The 18066-nt window shown below is 43.4% G+C and overlaps 1 protein-coding gene across 2 annotated transcripts in view; it reads left to right on the forward strand.

Annotated features, from left to right (window-relative positions):
• Positions 1–18066, forward strand: part of znf536 (zinc finger protein 536) — a 110947-nt gene that overhangs the window by 32920 nt on the left and 59961 nt on the right. For both annotated transcript variants that reach the window (XM_076110185.1, XM_076110186.1), the window contains exons 2-3: positions 4153–4311; positions 12797–14557. In XM_076110185.1, coding sequence (XP_075966300.1) covers positions 4153–4311; positions 12797–14557 — 1920 coding nt within the window. The remainder of the gene's footprint in view (positions 1–4152; positions 4312–12796; positions 14558–18066) is intronic.

An 18066-nucleotide genomic window follows, 5' to 3' on the forward strand; every position in this document is an offset into this window, starting at 1 on the left:
GACACCAGTAAAGGCAGAGGGGAGAGGAGCTGGTCTCAGATCAGATACAGCTGAATTATACATGTATTTCTCTTCTTCTTTTCCCTCTCACCCCTCTGTGATATTCTTCAACTAGCACAGTCACAGTTCTGCTTTTCTTCATGTTTTTATTTTTTTTCCTGGGTTAAGAGGCGAGCGACGGTTTCATAGATGGCAGATTAAAACTGTTTGAGTTTGACGGGAGGAAGCAAAAGAAGGAGTAGTGTCTTTAACGGTTAATGGAAATATATGTATTTTTTTGTTATCCTTGATATAAATGATGATTCTTCGAGGGGATTGATGGCTGGTTTGTCAGAAATAAAACATGTCAACTCAGCAGCGGCCTATGACACTTGAGAGAGATGCATCGGGTTGTGAATACTGATCTTTCATTAAATATCACACGTTTTTTTATGTTGTACCCTGTGATATAATTATGAATTCTCTTCTGCCACAGTTCCAGAAAAACAAAACTTGAAAATGTGTAGTGATTGTACTGTAATTCATTTAAATAAAAATATGTTTTCATATAAGCAGTGATACACCCACGGCTTTATTGGCCATTGGGAGCAAAACTGCCAACCCCGTACGGTTTTTATTAGTATGTTTTTACGTGTCTCAAATGATGCCTAAACAGTCTTTCTCGAGTTGAACGCGAAATTCCATCAATCCGTTAACACGCAAATGGTGGAATTTGAAGATTGCGAACATAAAAAGTCATCTCTTCCTAGCTGTGTGACAGTGCGGCGAAGTGAAAGAGAATTAGTGGCTGGCCTTTACAGGCTTGTATATAAACAGCCAAAGGCTCACCTGTGACAATCACTTTAATGCTGCGTCTCCTACGGTGAATCTTCTTTGCATAAAAAAAGAGATGCGGAGAGAAAATCAATACTCGGAGGATAGTTACAGCTGGGTGTCAACAAGCGATCGAGAGACACCCCCCCCCCCCCCCCGTCCCCGTCCCCGTCACACACCCAGCTGTGCACGACGCCGCCTAATATACGGGGTGACCTTCAAAATGTCATAAATGTGTTGTGCAATAAAGTGTCAATATTTGCGGTTATATGGAGCAGTGTGACTTTTACAGTAATTGGAACAGTCGCATTAAACGCCGCGGATCAGTCAACTGATTAAAGACGAGGGTGCCGGACAGACCGGACAGGGCCTGGGAATGACGCTGATTCCCACACGTGTGTGTATGTGTGTGTGTGTATGTGTGTGTATGTGTGTGCGTGTGTGCGACACTCACCTTGCCTCACGTGAGGAGCAAGGAAGCATGGCCCCCAGAACTTCTGTTTTACCTTTTTTCTCTGTAGTGCGTGTATGAACGTGTGAAGCCCATTTATTATTGAAGGGCTGTTATATGCCAGGAGAGCACACTCTCATCCTCTCAGTAATGTGTCTTTCCTCTTACAGGAGCACTATTAACCCTGACACACAAGGACGGGCGTCGGCGTGTGAGTGTGTGACGGACGGGCAGAGCCTGTGTGTGTGTGTGTGTGTGTGTGTGTGTGTGTGTGTGTGTGTGTGTGTGTGTGTGTGCGTGTGTGTGTGCGTGGTCTGGTGTTTGTCCTGCTTCTAATCTGTGTTTTGGATTGTTTTTAATTTTAGCCCCATCTGGGGTGGGCAGGTGGGCTACTGTCTGTTAACACGATCTGGGGAGTCTTGCCAAAAGGGGATCTGTACAGTAGACCGCTCGAAATATGTTTATGAGGGGGCGACTATGGCTACAGTATGGTGCAGTCCTGGACCAGGCACTGGGGGGATTGTCGTCGCTTTGATTTATTTATTTATTTCCTGTCCACAGGCCGTCTTTTAAATGGCGTTCACATTAAGAATGCGAAAAGTGTGTGTTTGCACGGTGGTGAAATTATGCGGGGAATCGTACATTTCCACCTGTGATACATGCAAGTTGCGCTTTGTAGGATTTGCATCAAGCTAAGCAATACGTCGTGTCGTAAAGGTCACAATCTTTGTCGGAAATTCCTCTAAACATTTTTTTCAAAGTGGATTTAATAAAATGCAGGACTGTTTTCAATTTCCCATTTCAAACAATCCAACACATTTCATTAGATTTCATTAGATTTCATTAGATTTCATTTTTGGAGTTCCAGTGGAAATATTGGACCACCTTAGTTGAAGCTCTGTGTAGGATTTTATTTGTGTTGTCTTGCATGCTTTCTGTTTCCACTCATCGTCTCTGTTTAATATCACGTTTAAAAAACAATGTGAAAAGCAAAATGATGTTAAAACCAAGATCCACAGTTCAACATCTGCTTTAAAAAAATAAAAAAAAATAACTGTCTGCGGGCTTCTCTCCCCCTCGCTAGCACACAGAATTAAACCGCGCAGTTGCCAAGCCCAAGTAGAAGCAGCTGGTATTTAGTATTTGCGCATTGTCACAGACTTACATTTAGGTTGCCTTTCAGTTTCACTTGTGATAAATAGCCCTCAGCCCCGATAGCGAGTGTTTGCTGAATGGAGTCGTGTGTTTAGTGTCAGCGCGGAAGAGGACTTGCTGACTTGGGCCTTTCCATTCTGTAAAAACCTTATTTGACTCCCCCCCGACAGAGGAGGAGGAGGTGGGGTGTGGAATGGGAAGCGGCAGAAAAGAAAAGATTAGGCTAATGTTAAAAAAGAAAATGTCCTTATTGTGCGGCGTGGTTGCCTTAGTGGGTTGCTCGATTTTGATTATTTTTCTTTCTTTCTGGCTCCCCTCCCCGCCCCTCCTCTCTACGTGCATACCAAATCATGTGCCAGATTAAAAAATAAATAACTTTTTTTAACTGTGTTTGCGCTTCTTTGGGTCACGTGCGCACTGACACTTCTACCATGGAGGCCACTGACTTGAACTTGTTTTTTCTGTAGCTCTCTCTTTCTCTAACCCCGGCAAAGAAGCGATGAGGGTCACTGTTGCTCACGGGCGCGACGTTCATGACTTCCCGCACTAACTCTCCCCGACTTATACACAATATCAGATCAATAAATGTGGATGTAGATATGGCAGCCTGCACAAAAACAAAAAAAGGCACCAAAATAGAAAAAAAAAACATTTTCACATGATTTTTTGAAACTTTGCTGTGAAATCCGTAAATCTGTCGTGACAGTTCTGCGCTGACGTTGAACCTCCAGCACAGCGACGCCCCGTACAGATATTTTTAATTTAACAGCTTCACGACACAAGACATATCAAGCATCTGTTGTGTGCGCGTTCCCTTCTTGTTTCTTTTCAAGTTTCTTTCTTTTTTTTTTTACTTAACTACGTTGCTAAGACCTTTTTAAATTCCGCGACTGTCAGCACATCACAGGCTCTTAACCGACCGCACAACGGGGCCGGCGCTCGTGTTCAGTCTGACGGCGACACCCTCACCTCGGATTGTGCTGCTGTCAACACATTCCCAGGTTGTCGTCACTCATCTTCAGAATCGTATTCAGAAGGTGATCGCGTTGATAACAGACTGGTGTTGCGCTAAACTGTGCATCATCGTTTTTTTTGGGGGGGGTGCAGAGGAAGTGGCGGAGGGCGGGGTCAAAACCGTTATCACCCTATCATATCTGTGACAGCTACCTGTCAAAATCAGGTCGCAGGGAGAGATGCGAGGAGATCCTGCGATGCTGACATAGCCGAATCTATCTCTCTCTCGCCCTTATTTTTTTTTCTTCGTTCTGTCTTATTTTGCATTGTTAATTTTCACTGCAATCCAGCATATGCTTAATAGGAATGATGATGATAGCAAGGATAAAAAAAAGAGAAGCGGTGGTGGTGGTGCAGGTGGCGGTGTTGAGTGTGTGTGTGTGTGTGTGTGTGTGTGAATTGAAAGGGGGGGGGGGGGGGGTGATATCTCAGGACTATGGTGTTTCTAAAGAAGCTGAAAAGCTTATGAACTGTCAGCGTTCTGTCAGAGGAGGAGAACATCACGGCCCGTGAGCCCGTTTTGATGCGTTTGACTTTGTGTGGCGTTCGCACATTCGAGCGAGGGGGAAAAAACGAGGGACAATGACTGACAGACAGAGGAGAAAGAGGGGAAAAAAGAAAAGAAAAACGTGTTGTGTTGTGATGTGGCTTTGAAGTGGCACTCAACACACCTTTCCATTTGTCTCTCCCTCCTTGTGCCGTCTCGGCGTGCGCTCCAGATGTCGGGGAGGACTCGGGGAAGGCGGCGGGGAGCGTTCAGCCGTCGCTGTCCCAGCATCGCGAGCGGAGCGTGGCCTCGTCCTCCAAGGACTGCCCCTACTGCGGCAAGTCCTTCCGCACCTCCCACCATCTCAAAGTCCACCTGCGGATACACACAGGTCAGTAGAGTGCACTCACCCCTTCTCCACCAGCCAAGTGCAGGCACATAAGAGTGCATTTCTCCAAGCAATCAAACATTCATTATGCTTCATGCACAATTTACTTTACCACATGTACTGACATTCCTTCTGGGGTTAGACTGGCATATGATTGTTGGCCTACACAACAATCATATGCCACATATTGGAGTCAATCTGCCTCTGAATTGATGGATATGATGCAGATTCATGGATAGCTTATTGATTTGGTAATTGATAATACTTTAGTTGAGAAGACCTGAAAGCTACAGTTGGTAACTGAAGTTGGTTAATACAATCTTTTTTGTTATATTTGCTTTATCCTGAGAGAAGCACATGAGACTGATAATCTGTGAAAAAGTCAGGTTCCACTGCCTCTTTTTTCTGCTCTTAATGGCAAGATTCAATCGCGCCGTAAGAAAAACAACCAAGCAGGGCAGAGGAGTATCTAACGCAGCTGTCAATCATAGCTCGTCAACTTCGATCAAACTAGGCGGCTCTGATCAAATATAAATCAAGAATCTGTTGCTGAATTGTGTATTTCTGACCACAAATCTTTCCAGAAACCTATTTTAGTTTGATGTTTACTTAAAATGAGAAACTTTGCTCCGGTCGCTGGGCAGTGGTTGGTTTTAGACTAGACTAGACTGTTTTCAATATGGCAGCCGGGTCAGAAACCTTTTGGATGGACATGTTTCCAAAAACATTTGAGACGAGAAATAGGCAATTTAGTACCAGAATCTTGATTCATATTTAATCAGCGCTGCCTATTAAGATTAATTTCTATACATTATATTAGAAAGACAAAAGAAAAAAAAGACCTGCTTACAGGACAAACTACATCCAATATTAAGTGCTTAGATGGTCAAACTTTCTAAATCACAGTGTGACAATGCCCTGTAAATGAGCAGAACCGTAAAAACCCTGTTATCCCGGTTCATAAATCATAATCCTGTTTAGTCCACGAGATGTAATCCTAGACACATTTCCGTGCAGTCTTATCAGATGTAATGCATTTTATTCAAATTGACATAAAGACAAATAAATAAACTATTCACGAGGAGGAATATGCGTTTCCTAACAGTGTCCCTCATTGAGGCTTAAGGCCATTATTATTCAGTTTTCTTTTTTTCATTGAGCTCTAATTAACACAACAAGGGTTCAGTGTCCTCCAATGACATCACTCAGAGGGCAATTTCACACTCGCTAACTCTCAATAACTTTCGAGCCAAAACAAAGCCGGCCTGTCCACAGTTTAGGGATGTGCGTGAGACGATGTGCCTAATAGATTTTAGCTTTATTTTGTTGAAGTCCAGCGTCCCAACCCTCCGAGCTGCGTACTCTCCCGCCCCCATACATCTTACCAACCGGGAGCTCGGCCACTTCCTCCGATAACCCGTCCGCCAGTCGTCGCTGGAAGGTTAGGTCTGCAGTCAGAGTAATGATGTGGACTGTGGACAGTAGCCAGAGTCCTAACCCTCTGCAAGGTACGAACGCCCCACTGACTATCCAGGCTAGAGTCACAATTAGACCATGCAGAGGTCACCTTACAACAAGGACGCCTGCTCCCGGCTGCTGGGCCCGGTGTGTAGCGTAAAGTTAAGTTAAGTGTTTAAGGTGATTCCCCGCTGCCTCTCGGTTTATCTCTCAGGGAGGCAGTGTTTCCAAACTGGAAAGAGTGAATTGGTTCGGTGCCTTTACTGAATACACACTGAGAGGAACCGCGTAATCACCTTTTCTCTAATCAAAGTGTCCTTGAGCAAGGCATTAAGATCCTCACTGACAGGTTACCTGGATCCCCTATGGAGAGAGTGAAGCTGAATATCTGTAACTTATAGGGGAAACGGCTTTAATAACTACTAAAAGCAGGTGTCTTTAAGGTTTCTGTTTCTGCACTATTACTATATAGCATAGTGAGTAATGTCATATTTGGCTTAGTCAAATAAGCGCATTGTCTATTAAAAACATTATGCATATCACTATGCTTTTCTGAAAATATAATAGATTTTTGAACCCGACTTTATCAAATGAAAACAAATACAGAAAAAATGTATTATTTCATGACTTAAAGTAATTTCCCCTTCTGTCAGTCAAAGATTTGTACATCCCTGAATTCCTCTAGATGTTCTTGGAAAGCACATACATAACACAGTCCAACCGCCCCGACCTTTTTGCTACTTTCTACACTTTACAACGGAGTAATCCTTGAGTGCCAGTAGAGAAGCAGAGGGTAAAACGCTGCAGAAAAAGAAAAAAAAATCAATGCTTGCTTTTCTTCTTATTCTCCTTCTCTGTCTCGCTTTTTTTCCATCCTTCGCCATTCACTTAAAAGGCAGAACAGAGAGACCACCCGCGCTGTAACCCCCTTTCGCTTCCCTTAATAAGAGGCACGTACTGTACCTCAGATCTGAAAAAAGGAATTAGAGGAAAAGCTTTAAACTGCAGCACGCTAACACGTCTGGTGTACGCTCACATAATTAGGATCCTTATGTTGAACAGCGCATCCAGGTCACGGCCAGGCCATCCACAGTAGCTGGGGATAGCGGTGGTTTTCTGGGGGCATCTGTTATCTGGTGGTGAGAGAGCTGAGTTATGTCTGCTTTGAGTAGTCCAGTAAGGACACCCATGAGGGCCATATTTTATCACGAAGGAAGCGGAGACCTCAAGCTAGGCCTGGCTTTAACTCATTTGGCAAAACACACACAGACAAGTAGGTCCATCTAATTCCATCCACACACAGTATATTTAACATGTATCCATTCATATCTCAGAAGCACAATAAAATAATTAATCCGGAGCCCTTACACGTGGGAGCAAAAGTGATAAAAGTTAGCAAGGATGTTGTCTTTTGGAACGGAATGTATCTCTGGCCGCCGGCCTATCTAAGCACGGCGTTAGCATCGTCTGGAGAAAAAACAGCTTGATGCATCCCCAATATGTGGCCTTTAAATCATCACTATAACCTAATCACTGTGACATCCTGATTACATCCACAACATTACTTTACGGTTAAAGATCCTCTCCGTGCTGCCGTGACAATGCCGAGAAATTCACAGACGACAGTGGGGCTCCCCTTCATCCTAATGCAATGCGAGTGGCACAATGGAGTTGCTTACCAAAGCCAGCCGAGGCTGCATTGTGCAACGCGACGCAGAGATTAATGAGCAGCTAACGCCAGCTTGAAAGGAATGAAGTGAATTTAAATTTCTCCAAAAGTTAAAGAGCTAATGTTACAGTATTAATTTCCTCTTGAACAGTGAGTGGGAAAATATCCATTAGCAAAATTAACCACAGTTTTCTAGGTAGCTAACATTGTGCGGCTGTGGTGCTACAGTGTGGGGCCACAGCTAATGAACACACTGCAGAGGGTGATATTTCATTATACAAATTAATGCTCACATTTTAATGGGAAAGTCACATAATGAATCTAGGCTTCAGTGACAGCAATTAGAGGCCCAGATTGTCCCCTTCTGGACAAGGCACTATTTAGCAGTAAGCAGCTGTGTGTAAAAAATAAAAAGGTCCTCGCTCTTGACAATAGCCACACATAACTTCAGGCAGGGCCGCATAACCAATAAGGGTCCCTTCTCACCTTTAAACGAGGAGAGGGGGAGACAAAGAGGGGGAGAGAGAGGAAGGGGAGAGGCAAGACTTGCCCATGTCACTTAACCTTAACCTAACCTTGTAATCAGGATGAATCAAGAGGGACCTGTGATCTCTCCCTCCATTCCTCTCACTCCCTCCCTTGTTCTGCTCTTTCTTCCACTTTCTCCCTCCTAATACGTTTTTCTAAGTGCTCCCTTTTTCCCTCCAATTCCTATAATACCATGCGGTATCTTCAACACAATGACACTGCTTCATTTAATATACTTTGTTTGCCGTTTGGTGCAGACCCGTATACATGTGTTCCTGTGTCCATATACTATGTATTTATGGTGTGACAATTGAACTGTTACTAGCAATCAGCATGAGCCTCATACTTAAAGGATGAGGCCGGCAATATACATAACGTTCATCACGTGTTACAACGTTAACAGCGACCACTTCACAACATTAACCAGGTGTGCAAACACTGACCGCTTTACAATGTTAAACAGGCGTTACAACGATAACAACGATCGCTTTACAATGTTAACCAGGTGTTACAACGATAACAACGACCGTTTTACAATGTTAATCAGGTGTTAAAATGTTAACATCGACCGCTTTACAATGTTAACCAGGTGTTAAAATGTTAACTGTGACCGCTTTACAATGTTAACCAGGTGTTACAACGTTAACTGTGACCGCTTTACAATGTTAACCAGGTGTTACAACGATAACAACGACCGCTTTACAATGTTAACCAGGTGTTACAACGTTAACAGCGACCGTTTCACAGCATTATCCAGGTGTTACAATGTTAACAGCAACCACTTTACAACGTTAACCAGGTGTTAAAATGTTAACGACCGCTTTACAATGTTAACCAGGTGTTACAATGTTAACAACGACCGCTTTACAATGTTAACCAGGTGTTACAACGTTAACTGTGACCGCTTTACAATGTTAACCAGGTGATAAATTGTTAACTGTGACCGCTTTACAATGTTAACCAGGTGTTACAACGTTAACTGTGACCGCTTTACAATGTTAACCAGGTGTTACAACGATAACAATGACCGTTTTACAATGTTAACCAGGTGTTACAACGATAACGACCGCTTTACAATGTTAACCAGGTGTTACAATGTTAACAGCGACCACTTTACAACGTTAACCAGGTGTTACAATGTTAACGACCGCTTTACAATGTTAACCAGGTGTTACAATGTTAACGACCGCTTTACAATGTTAACCAGGTGTTACAATGTTAACAACAACCACTTTACAACGTTAACCAGGTGTTAAAATGTTAACGACCGTTTCACAGCATTATCCAGGTGTTACAATGTTAACAACGACCGCTTTACAATGTTAACCAGGTGTTACAATGTTAACTGTGACCGCTTTGGACCAACATTCAGCGTCAAGATATCACGCAAAAGGCTGCTACCAACGTAATTATAGTAACGCTGAGGGCTTCAAGAATGACGTTTAGTGATAAGATGACATGGTCATAGGATTTATCGACAATAATAAAAATAAATAGTAATTCCAGCCTTATCCTTTTAATGCCTCACTTTTGCCATTGGGTGGGCACATCCATCTCAAGTTCCTGATTGTATGTACAAGTGCACTTTCACCTCTGAAGCAGTTGAACTGTTAACCCTGACAGCATTATAGGCATTCTCAATTCACCACTAACCACAATTTTAAGCACATCTACATGAAACAGATGTAAAACAGCTTCTAGCAATTATTACTTCTCTCAAACATGTGTGTTTTTTTTTCATCCTTCCGGCCAAATGGAAATTCATCTTCCAGTATGTCATATATATTAAGCCATTTTAAATGCCTCTCTGTACAGGTCTGTGGTATTTATCTTTACTTGTTTCTATGGCGCTGTCACCGTTCACACAAAGCCAGATGAAATCAGTACATACAGCATGAAGTGAAAACATACTATGGAGGAGCAGATCCCAGTACAGCAATCAGGAGACAGATGATTTATAGCCACAAAGGTGTCACTTAGATGTTTATGAATTCTAGAAAGCCGCAGTGGTGCATTTCTTTTTTTTTACCCTTCTATCGTTCACCTTTGGCAGGAACAAAATGTCCAAAGTTGTCCAACAAAGCCAAGACGGACATCAGCAAAAAGTTTACCGTTCTATTTTTAACTCCCAAATAGCAATTTTCTGGTTTTGTGGCGGCAGTGATCTGTCATGTGGCTGGGAGGTTGTGCTGTTTGCGCTGATATCAATTAAAAGTGGATTAACGGGTACATAATGACCTTTAGCAGTAAATTGTGTGTAATGTTGCAAGGCAGGATACAGTATATTCCCCAGATGTCACACCAGGCCCCTGACGTATGATGGAGCAGATGTCTTAGCCAGTCCAAATGGCCCTCTAAGACACACACACATACATACACACAGACTCAGGCCGACAAGCATGCATAAACATGTGTTCGCACACATTCCAAATGGCGCACACACACACACACAAGTACGTAGACACAAGCACTTGTCGTCTGTCTCGCTTTCTCCAGATATATTTAAATGCTTAATTTTAATGGAAAAGTGGAATAAACTGATGGCTCTCTGAGGGCATTTGTATTTATTTTCAGTTTGCCTTCCTAAGTAAACATCAAAAGAGAGTGTCAAACACACAACTCTTCTGTGCTTTTCATTCTCATTTTAGATATGTAGATAGTACATTAATCTACCCCCCCCCCCCCTCCTCCCCCCACCACATGAACATTAACAACCTCTTATAAGGAAAGAAAAGACAGAGGCAGAAAAAAAAGATCAGATCAGTCTAATTTCTGTCTAATTTGGCTCCTAGAATATCATTTTGTCCAGTTAGAGGAATTGAGAATGATCATTTGCATCAGGGACGTTTCCTTATTGAATCAGCACAGAGCCTCTGTTCGGCAGCACACAGGAGAAGCACTTATTGGGTTAAAAGCTCATCTCGTATGGTTTATTTTAAATATACTCTATGCTTCATAGCCACTCTAGCGTAAGATAAAAGATATCAGGGCTATCTGACTCTCTGCACGCTCTCTCTTTCCCTTTTTTGTCTCTCTTCGTCTTTCTCTCTACTCCTCTTCAGCGTTTCCACCTTCAATTTTCTTTTGTACACCCTCCTATTCGTTTCTCTCTTATATCAATATTGTATTGAGTTGGTGTTTGTGGCCCTTTATTTGAGAACTCTGCAGTAGGTCTGCAGATCGCAGTCTTTTTCTGGAATGGTGCCCTCTAAATAATGATAAATTACTTGAGCAGTATGCCATTTGCTAATTATATCCATGATTTACTACACAGCCCGACTTAAATCATTCAAACCAGCCTTGCGTAACAATGCCTTTTTTTTCTTTTATAAAATGGTTTCCATGTGTATAATCTAAACAGTTTATGGTCCTATACTGTGTATATAGAAATGTGCATGCACACAAAACATTACAATCATCCTTTTTTGTTCTTTTTCCACCAATCCCCCTCTCTTTTCACTCAGTCACTGTTATCCCTCTAACAGAAATTCCACTCTGGGAACTTTTTATATGTATATATTTAAAAAAAAGAATCCAGCTTAGCATTTTTTCCCTCTCTGTTCATTGTTTAATGAATCCAAATCTGGCTCAGACTCCAAGCCTATTATAATTGCAAGCAGGATGTGTTCTATTTCAACATAAGTATCATTCCAATGGAAGATCCACTTCTGGCAGAATAATGCTGGTGTTATACCATTATCAAGAATATTCATTAATATGGATGTGCAGCACAAATAAATATATGTAAATGTTACACAACGGATTCACCCCTCTTTTACCGTAGTGTAACTCTCTTTGATCTGTGTATCCTGTAGTGACCCATATTGTTCTTAATCATAGGAAACTCACAGCTTCACTGCAACAAGCATGTGGTTCACATATGTCGCCTGCACATTTCTTTTCTTTTTTTAATTTTTTTTCCAAATACTCAATGACTTATTTTTGCATCGTAGCGTATCATCCATATTGTATTCCAGTGGTCGGGGAGATGCTATGCTCGGGCTGATTTATGCTTCTCAAGATAAACTGCAAATAGGGAATGACCCAGAAATTGCACTCTCATCGCCGAGGCACAGGCCTGACAGCAAGCAAGGCCAGAACAGAGGCATGATGACCCCACTGCATGCACACACATCCATGCACAGATGCACACAGACACAAACAGACCGTGCCGCACCCTCAGCCCCAGCCCTTACCCGTGCAAACACAGATAGCATCGAGACAGTTTGTTGTCAGTTGAAAATATTATCTCTTGTAGTGGACTGAAAGCACCATATGGTGAAATGTTTTTTTTTACGGTGTTGATGTGAGTGATGCCTCACTTGGCGGGGCTGGATCGAGCTGGATCGACCCACATTCAGATGCCTATTCCACAACCCTACCCCCGTCACAACACACACACACACACAGACACACAGAGTCTGTGGAAGACTAAAGACTGTTCATTATCACTTTGTGTTGTATTTTATTTCATTCTATGCTTTAGTTGTTTTTATTTCTAAACTTCTACTTTCCATATTTATTTATTTTTCTATCTTCCCTCATCCTTTTTTAAAGAGTTAGAAAATGCATTTGTTTTTATGCCTACTAAAAAGGCAATTGCAAAATATCCTCTTTTTCCATAGTAGTCAATGAAATGCACATCTTTTTTTGTGAGCTCTACCCATTTGACCTAATTTTCTTTGTTCAGGGAGGTTACATGACCCTAGGGTCCACATTCCCTGCTCCAATAAATAGATTTTGATATCCAGTCAATCTAATAATCAGGTTAATTATTCACTGTTTTCCCTGTCTTTCCCTTTCTGTTTCTCTTTCTCGTTCTCGGCCTCTCAGGAGAGAAACCCTACCGGTGCCCTCATTGTGACTATGCCGGCACCCAGTCTGCCAGTCTGAAGTACCACCTGGAGCGCCACCACCGCGAGCGCCAAAATGGCTCCACCACCTCAGGCCCATCCTCTTGCCACACCCCTTCTTCTGACCACAAAGAGGATCATGGGAAGACAACCGGTGGCGGCGTCTTTGCTCGACCAGATGTCCTCCGTAATGTCTTCAAGAGCATGCCTCCCAACCTAGACTTCAGGGCAGGTCCAATGCTGCCACATCAGTGGGCATCGGCTGGTATGATGTCTCCGCATGACCGAGATCGTGAGCGCGGGGACCGCCGCTTTGACTCCGCCTCTTCAGCTGAGAACATGAAGACTGCTGATGGCCCGTCTGCCCTCGTCTCAACAGGGACAGATAGCTTCTCCGACCTAAGCAGGGCTTACCAAAGCATGATGGGAAACGGGGTCCACTTTCAAGGTTCTCTCCAGGCCTTCATGGACAGCTTTGTCCTCAGCTCCATGAAGAAGGACATGAAGGACAACCAGAGTTCAGTCCAGCTCCAGGCCCAGTGCTACCATGACAATGGCGAGCCCAAAGCAAAGCGGGCCATTTCGGCTGACCAGGAAAGAGAAGACAAGACTGAAGCCAAACAGAACTCACAGCCTGGTAAACCTGGGTCCCAGTATGAACCACTTGATCTGTCTGTGTCAGTCCGGCCTGAGTCTGCATCCGGGTCCCTCCCTGGCTCTTCAGTCACCATCCATGATAATGTGGCGTGGCATGGCTGCCTCTTCTGCTCCTTCTCCACCTCCTCATTCGAGATCATGGCTCTGCACCTCCAGGCCAACCACCTGGGTAAGGCCCAACAGCAGCGGTCTGATACAGGCAAGGAGCTTCATGGAGAGAACTCTCCCACCACCTCCATCATTCACTCCTCCAACACCAAGACCTCTGGTATGGCCCTTGACGGAGACAGAAATGGGGAGAAAATCCAGGGAGGCTGGAACAACCACATCGACCAGCCCTACAATCCCTTCCAGAGTGACTTCTACAGGCGGTTTGGTGGCTTGTATGATGGATCCCAGAGGGTCAACCAGGGCCTTCAAGCGTATTTAGTCCCTGCGGAGCAGGGTATGGACCTACCCACGCGGGCCTTTGGTGGAGCAGCTTCAGCTGGGGATGACCAGATTGCTGATAGGGGCTCCCGTGGAGACACCGAAGAGGACCAGGCTGGATCAGATGATGAGGTTGCAAAGGCCGGGGGACGCAGTGCCAGTGACACCCCTTCAACCACCCCCAAAAGACAGCAGCAACAGAATCACACCGATGAAGAGGAAGAGGAGAGAGGAGTGGCTGAAGAGGAGGAGGAAAGAGATGAGGATGGGCAAATGGACGTGGAGAGAGAGGAAGATGGAAGTCCGACTTCAGACCGCTTCCAGAACCACTCCAAACAGCTCCAAGACAACTCCTCTCTGCCCCCAAGGGGTGGAGGTGGTTTGGCCGCTTCTTCCTCCGCCATGACACCATATTCTCTGGTTCCCCAAACCAAGAACCAAGCTTTGCCACTGGAGAAGCAGTGGCAGCAGGGCCTGGCCCTCCTGTCTCCTGGAGGTCCCCCAGGACTGTTGAAGACTGAGCAGCACACCCACCTAGAGCAGCAGATGAACATGCTGTCTGTCCTCAGAGCCTACAGCAATGACAACATCCCCGCATTCAACGGCCTGGGAGGCGGAGCACCCACAGGGGGCATGAAGAGGCCAGATGCACCTGGTGAGTGTGTTTAACCCCTACTGGAACTATAACAGCTGTAAAGCACACACACAGATATCCAGACACTTCCACCAGCCCAAAACCACACACATAAAAAGTCATGAATACACATGTGTTAGAAACACAAATTCAATTTTTCCAGCACTTCATACACATCCACACTAAACACACAAGACGAACACATACATTTTTTTTCCTGACACCCACAAAGAAATCTCAGACACTCACTAAAGGTCTTGAGATTGGCTCTGAAGTGATTTCAGCCTTATTTCAAGCAGGTTTAGAAGCTATCAGCCTGCCGACTAGCAACAGATTAATCTTTATTACACGTTTATATTACTGGAAGTGCAGCGCCTCCCTCCAGCTCCGCAGCATGGAGGGAATAACCCTGGATGAGTAAGAGCAGGACCTCAGCTCCCCTTGCCATCTCCTCCACATGTCTCTTAACTATCTTAGCTCTCATAAAGCCGGCTCCCAAAAGCCCATTACTTTTTAAGACTCGTCGATCTATGACCCTGTGAAAAATGAACTGTCAACTTTCATGATTCTGCTAAGGTTACAGCCGCTCCTTGAGACTGGAGAAGGAAATGCTTTTTTCTTATTTCTCTATTTTTTTTTTTACAACCCTTTTTCGCTATTTAGGGGTGGTTGCTACAGTCTGTCTGTAGGAAGAAAGTTCAAACCTATGGTTGGTGTTGACCTTTGAAACATACTATTACAAAGAGAAAGATTACTTAGCTCCGGTCAGTGACAACTCCTTCATGTTCGAAAATTGAGAGTAATTTGTTGAGAGTGAGCAAGCAATTGCCCATATTTGATTCAAAGTAGAAAACATAATACGGTTTATTTTTTCACATTCATTAACTGCCAGATACAGTATGTTGTAGCTACAATGTTTACTCAACTGCAGTCCCTTACACAGATTGTCATATTTTGCTTATTTTGTCAGATTTAATCAAGAAAAAAAAAAATCTTTTTACTATTTGTTGCCTCACTGTTAGTTTCAGTATTGCCCAATGACACAGTCATAAATCATTTTCATTTTGTGTATGACAAAATCAAGTGACATTTGGCCAGTGAAATGTAGAGTGTATGTCTAGAGGCATACATTCATAAAGGCACAGTAGACACAATAATCTATGATAATAGCGACACCTCCGTTAATGAAGCAATGCAGCCACATGTGTTCATCTGACCTTTCCATCCGACAAAATATTGTCCGTTGTCATGGAGCCAGGCTCTCTGCATAGCTTAACGTTATGGAAGAATTTTAACCATACAAGATTGATATATAACTATATGTTTCATTTAATAGAGAGGTGCCTGTTTGTGTGAGAACGCGCTACTTATTGTCTTAAGCTATGTAATGTTGACACTTCCCTTTGTAACTAGGAATGCTTGACCTTTATAGATAAGCTCTTCCTCTGTGGAACAAAAGCCTTTCTTACTTGCTGTTAGTTTGTCCTCATCTGATTGTAATTAAAAAACCCAACAAGTTATTATGTGTGCAACTTCTTGGCAACGGATATTCACCATTCAGATCTCCAGCTAGATAGCATAGAAACATATAAAAAGATTAAAGGAAACAAGTCAAATCGAGTCATGCTGCTTGAGAATGAATATGAATGAGTTGTTCTACTGAGCTTGACGTTACATTGGGGCGACTTCTGAAGCCTTCAGCAGTCGTACACGTGTAGTAAAGGGCACGGTGAATTCACAACGGACCACAATGAAAGGAAAAGAATCGAGTGATATGTGAGGTCTTTCTCACCACACGCTAACAAATATGTTTCTGTTTGTGTGTCAGCGTTAACTCTTCCATGGATTGCATGCTGTGGATCCCATGTGAACTCTAAGCAATTACTTTTCCTAGTATTGATATAAGTCTCTCTGCTGAAACCACAAGTACTGTTGCTCTTATAACTATCATAACGGTGACTACAGAAGCAACTATATGTTTGCTGCCATTACAACAGAGGCTTTAACTATTGATGCTCAGTTCTATATTTCTACTACTCTCTCTACAGTTACCTAAACTGACTACCGCTCGTAGTGTAATGACTATTACCTTTGCTCAATGGTTGAAGACGTTTTGTGATCTTCTATTTAAGTAAGTATCAAATCCACAAAGTCAAATTATTTTTGAAAACCAAACAAAGAGGTTTTGTTGCCTTAACATAACCAAGTCATTTTCTCACATTTTAGTTTTCTTTTCTTTTAATTTACAATGTTAACGACGTGTTTAAAACGGCAATCGTAAACCTGGAGAATGCATTTTAGTCGTATGGGAACAGAGTTCTGTAGTCTGTATGTCAGTGCTGTGTGGCTGACCATCGTTACCACTATCACTGCTACTGTGACTGCCGCCAGTTCTGCTACACACACTGCTGGATCACAAAGATTGGATGGGAAAATAGACACTCTTGTTTCACAGCAAAATGCACTATTACAGCCCCTCTTTATGTGTCCACTTGTAAACCCCTTGTGTTGGGGGGGTCACCCACATTCCACTGTTATTCGGTGGGCGGAGAAGGTGGGGGCATCAAAGACAGCCGCAAAAACCCAATTCAGACCTGGCAAAATGTGATTATCTGGAGTGGGTTTGCATTAGGTTTGTATGCAAATACAGCATAAATCATTAATATCGAAATTCTCCCTTGAATCTGCGGGAGCCGTTGTAGGGCACGCGTCTGGACGTCTGGAGTGGCCGTCTCTTCATTAGTATACCCAGAAGAGGGGGGGAAAGGGTTACAATGCACATGAATCTACTTGCACTCTGACATGCACCAGATACACACATATAAGGATCCAGGAATTGGATTTATCAATAAATGTCATTAACAGCAGCACTGGCCCTGAGGTTTCTGTAATCAGACAAGGTATCTGGTTACTGAGGTACTGTATACCGTGTAAAGACTGATACCAACTCGCACCATTTGCTGTACTGTAGATGTGCTTAACGCAATCAATACTTGGCTGCAGTGCAGACCTATCTATAGCCATACATTATCAAACTTGAAGTATTACATTATTCAAACAGTGCTGTACATGGCACGACTGCTTGCGAACATTGCTCCTCACATCGTATTACTTACATTACCTCAGCCCCCTCGTTCATTTAATATATTAAACGTGTGCCGGGACTGTGGAAGGTTGAGATTGACAAGCTTGGAGAGAGGAAGTGTTGATAGCGTTGTAGGACTTGGACGAGCGCGTTGAGGATTCCAGAGGAGAAAATGGCAGAGCTCGTAGCCGAGCACCTCTCGCAATTTTGAGAAGTGGGCTACATAAACAGAGAGTTGGTGGATAGGAGAGAGAAAGAGGAGAGGGGATGGCTGTATATTCTCCCATCAATTAGACCCATTGCTTCCAATTAACAAGTGCTCTCACATTGAGCTCTATAGTTCTCCACATAAGTGCTGTTGGTGTTTGTTGGGGATAACTCTCAGAGAGAGTCACCTCCTGTACACACATTAGATGACAGTAAAAGAAGCTTATTTTTGAGAGGA

This window comes from Anarhichas minor, unplaced genomic scaffold, assembly GCF_050575085.1.
Source record: "Anarhichas minor isolate MPS153535 unplaced genomic scaffold, ASM5057508v1 ptg000042l, whole genome shotgun sequence".
Taxonomy (NCBI): Eukaryota; Metazoa; Chordata; class Actinopteri; order Perciformes; family Anarhichadidae; genus Anarhichas; species Anarhichas minor.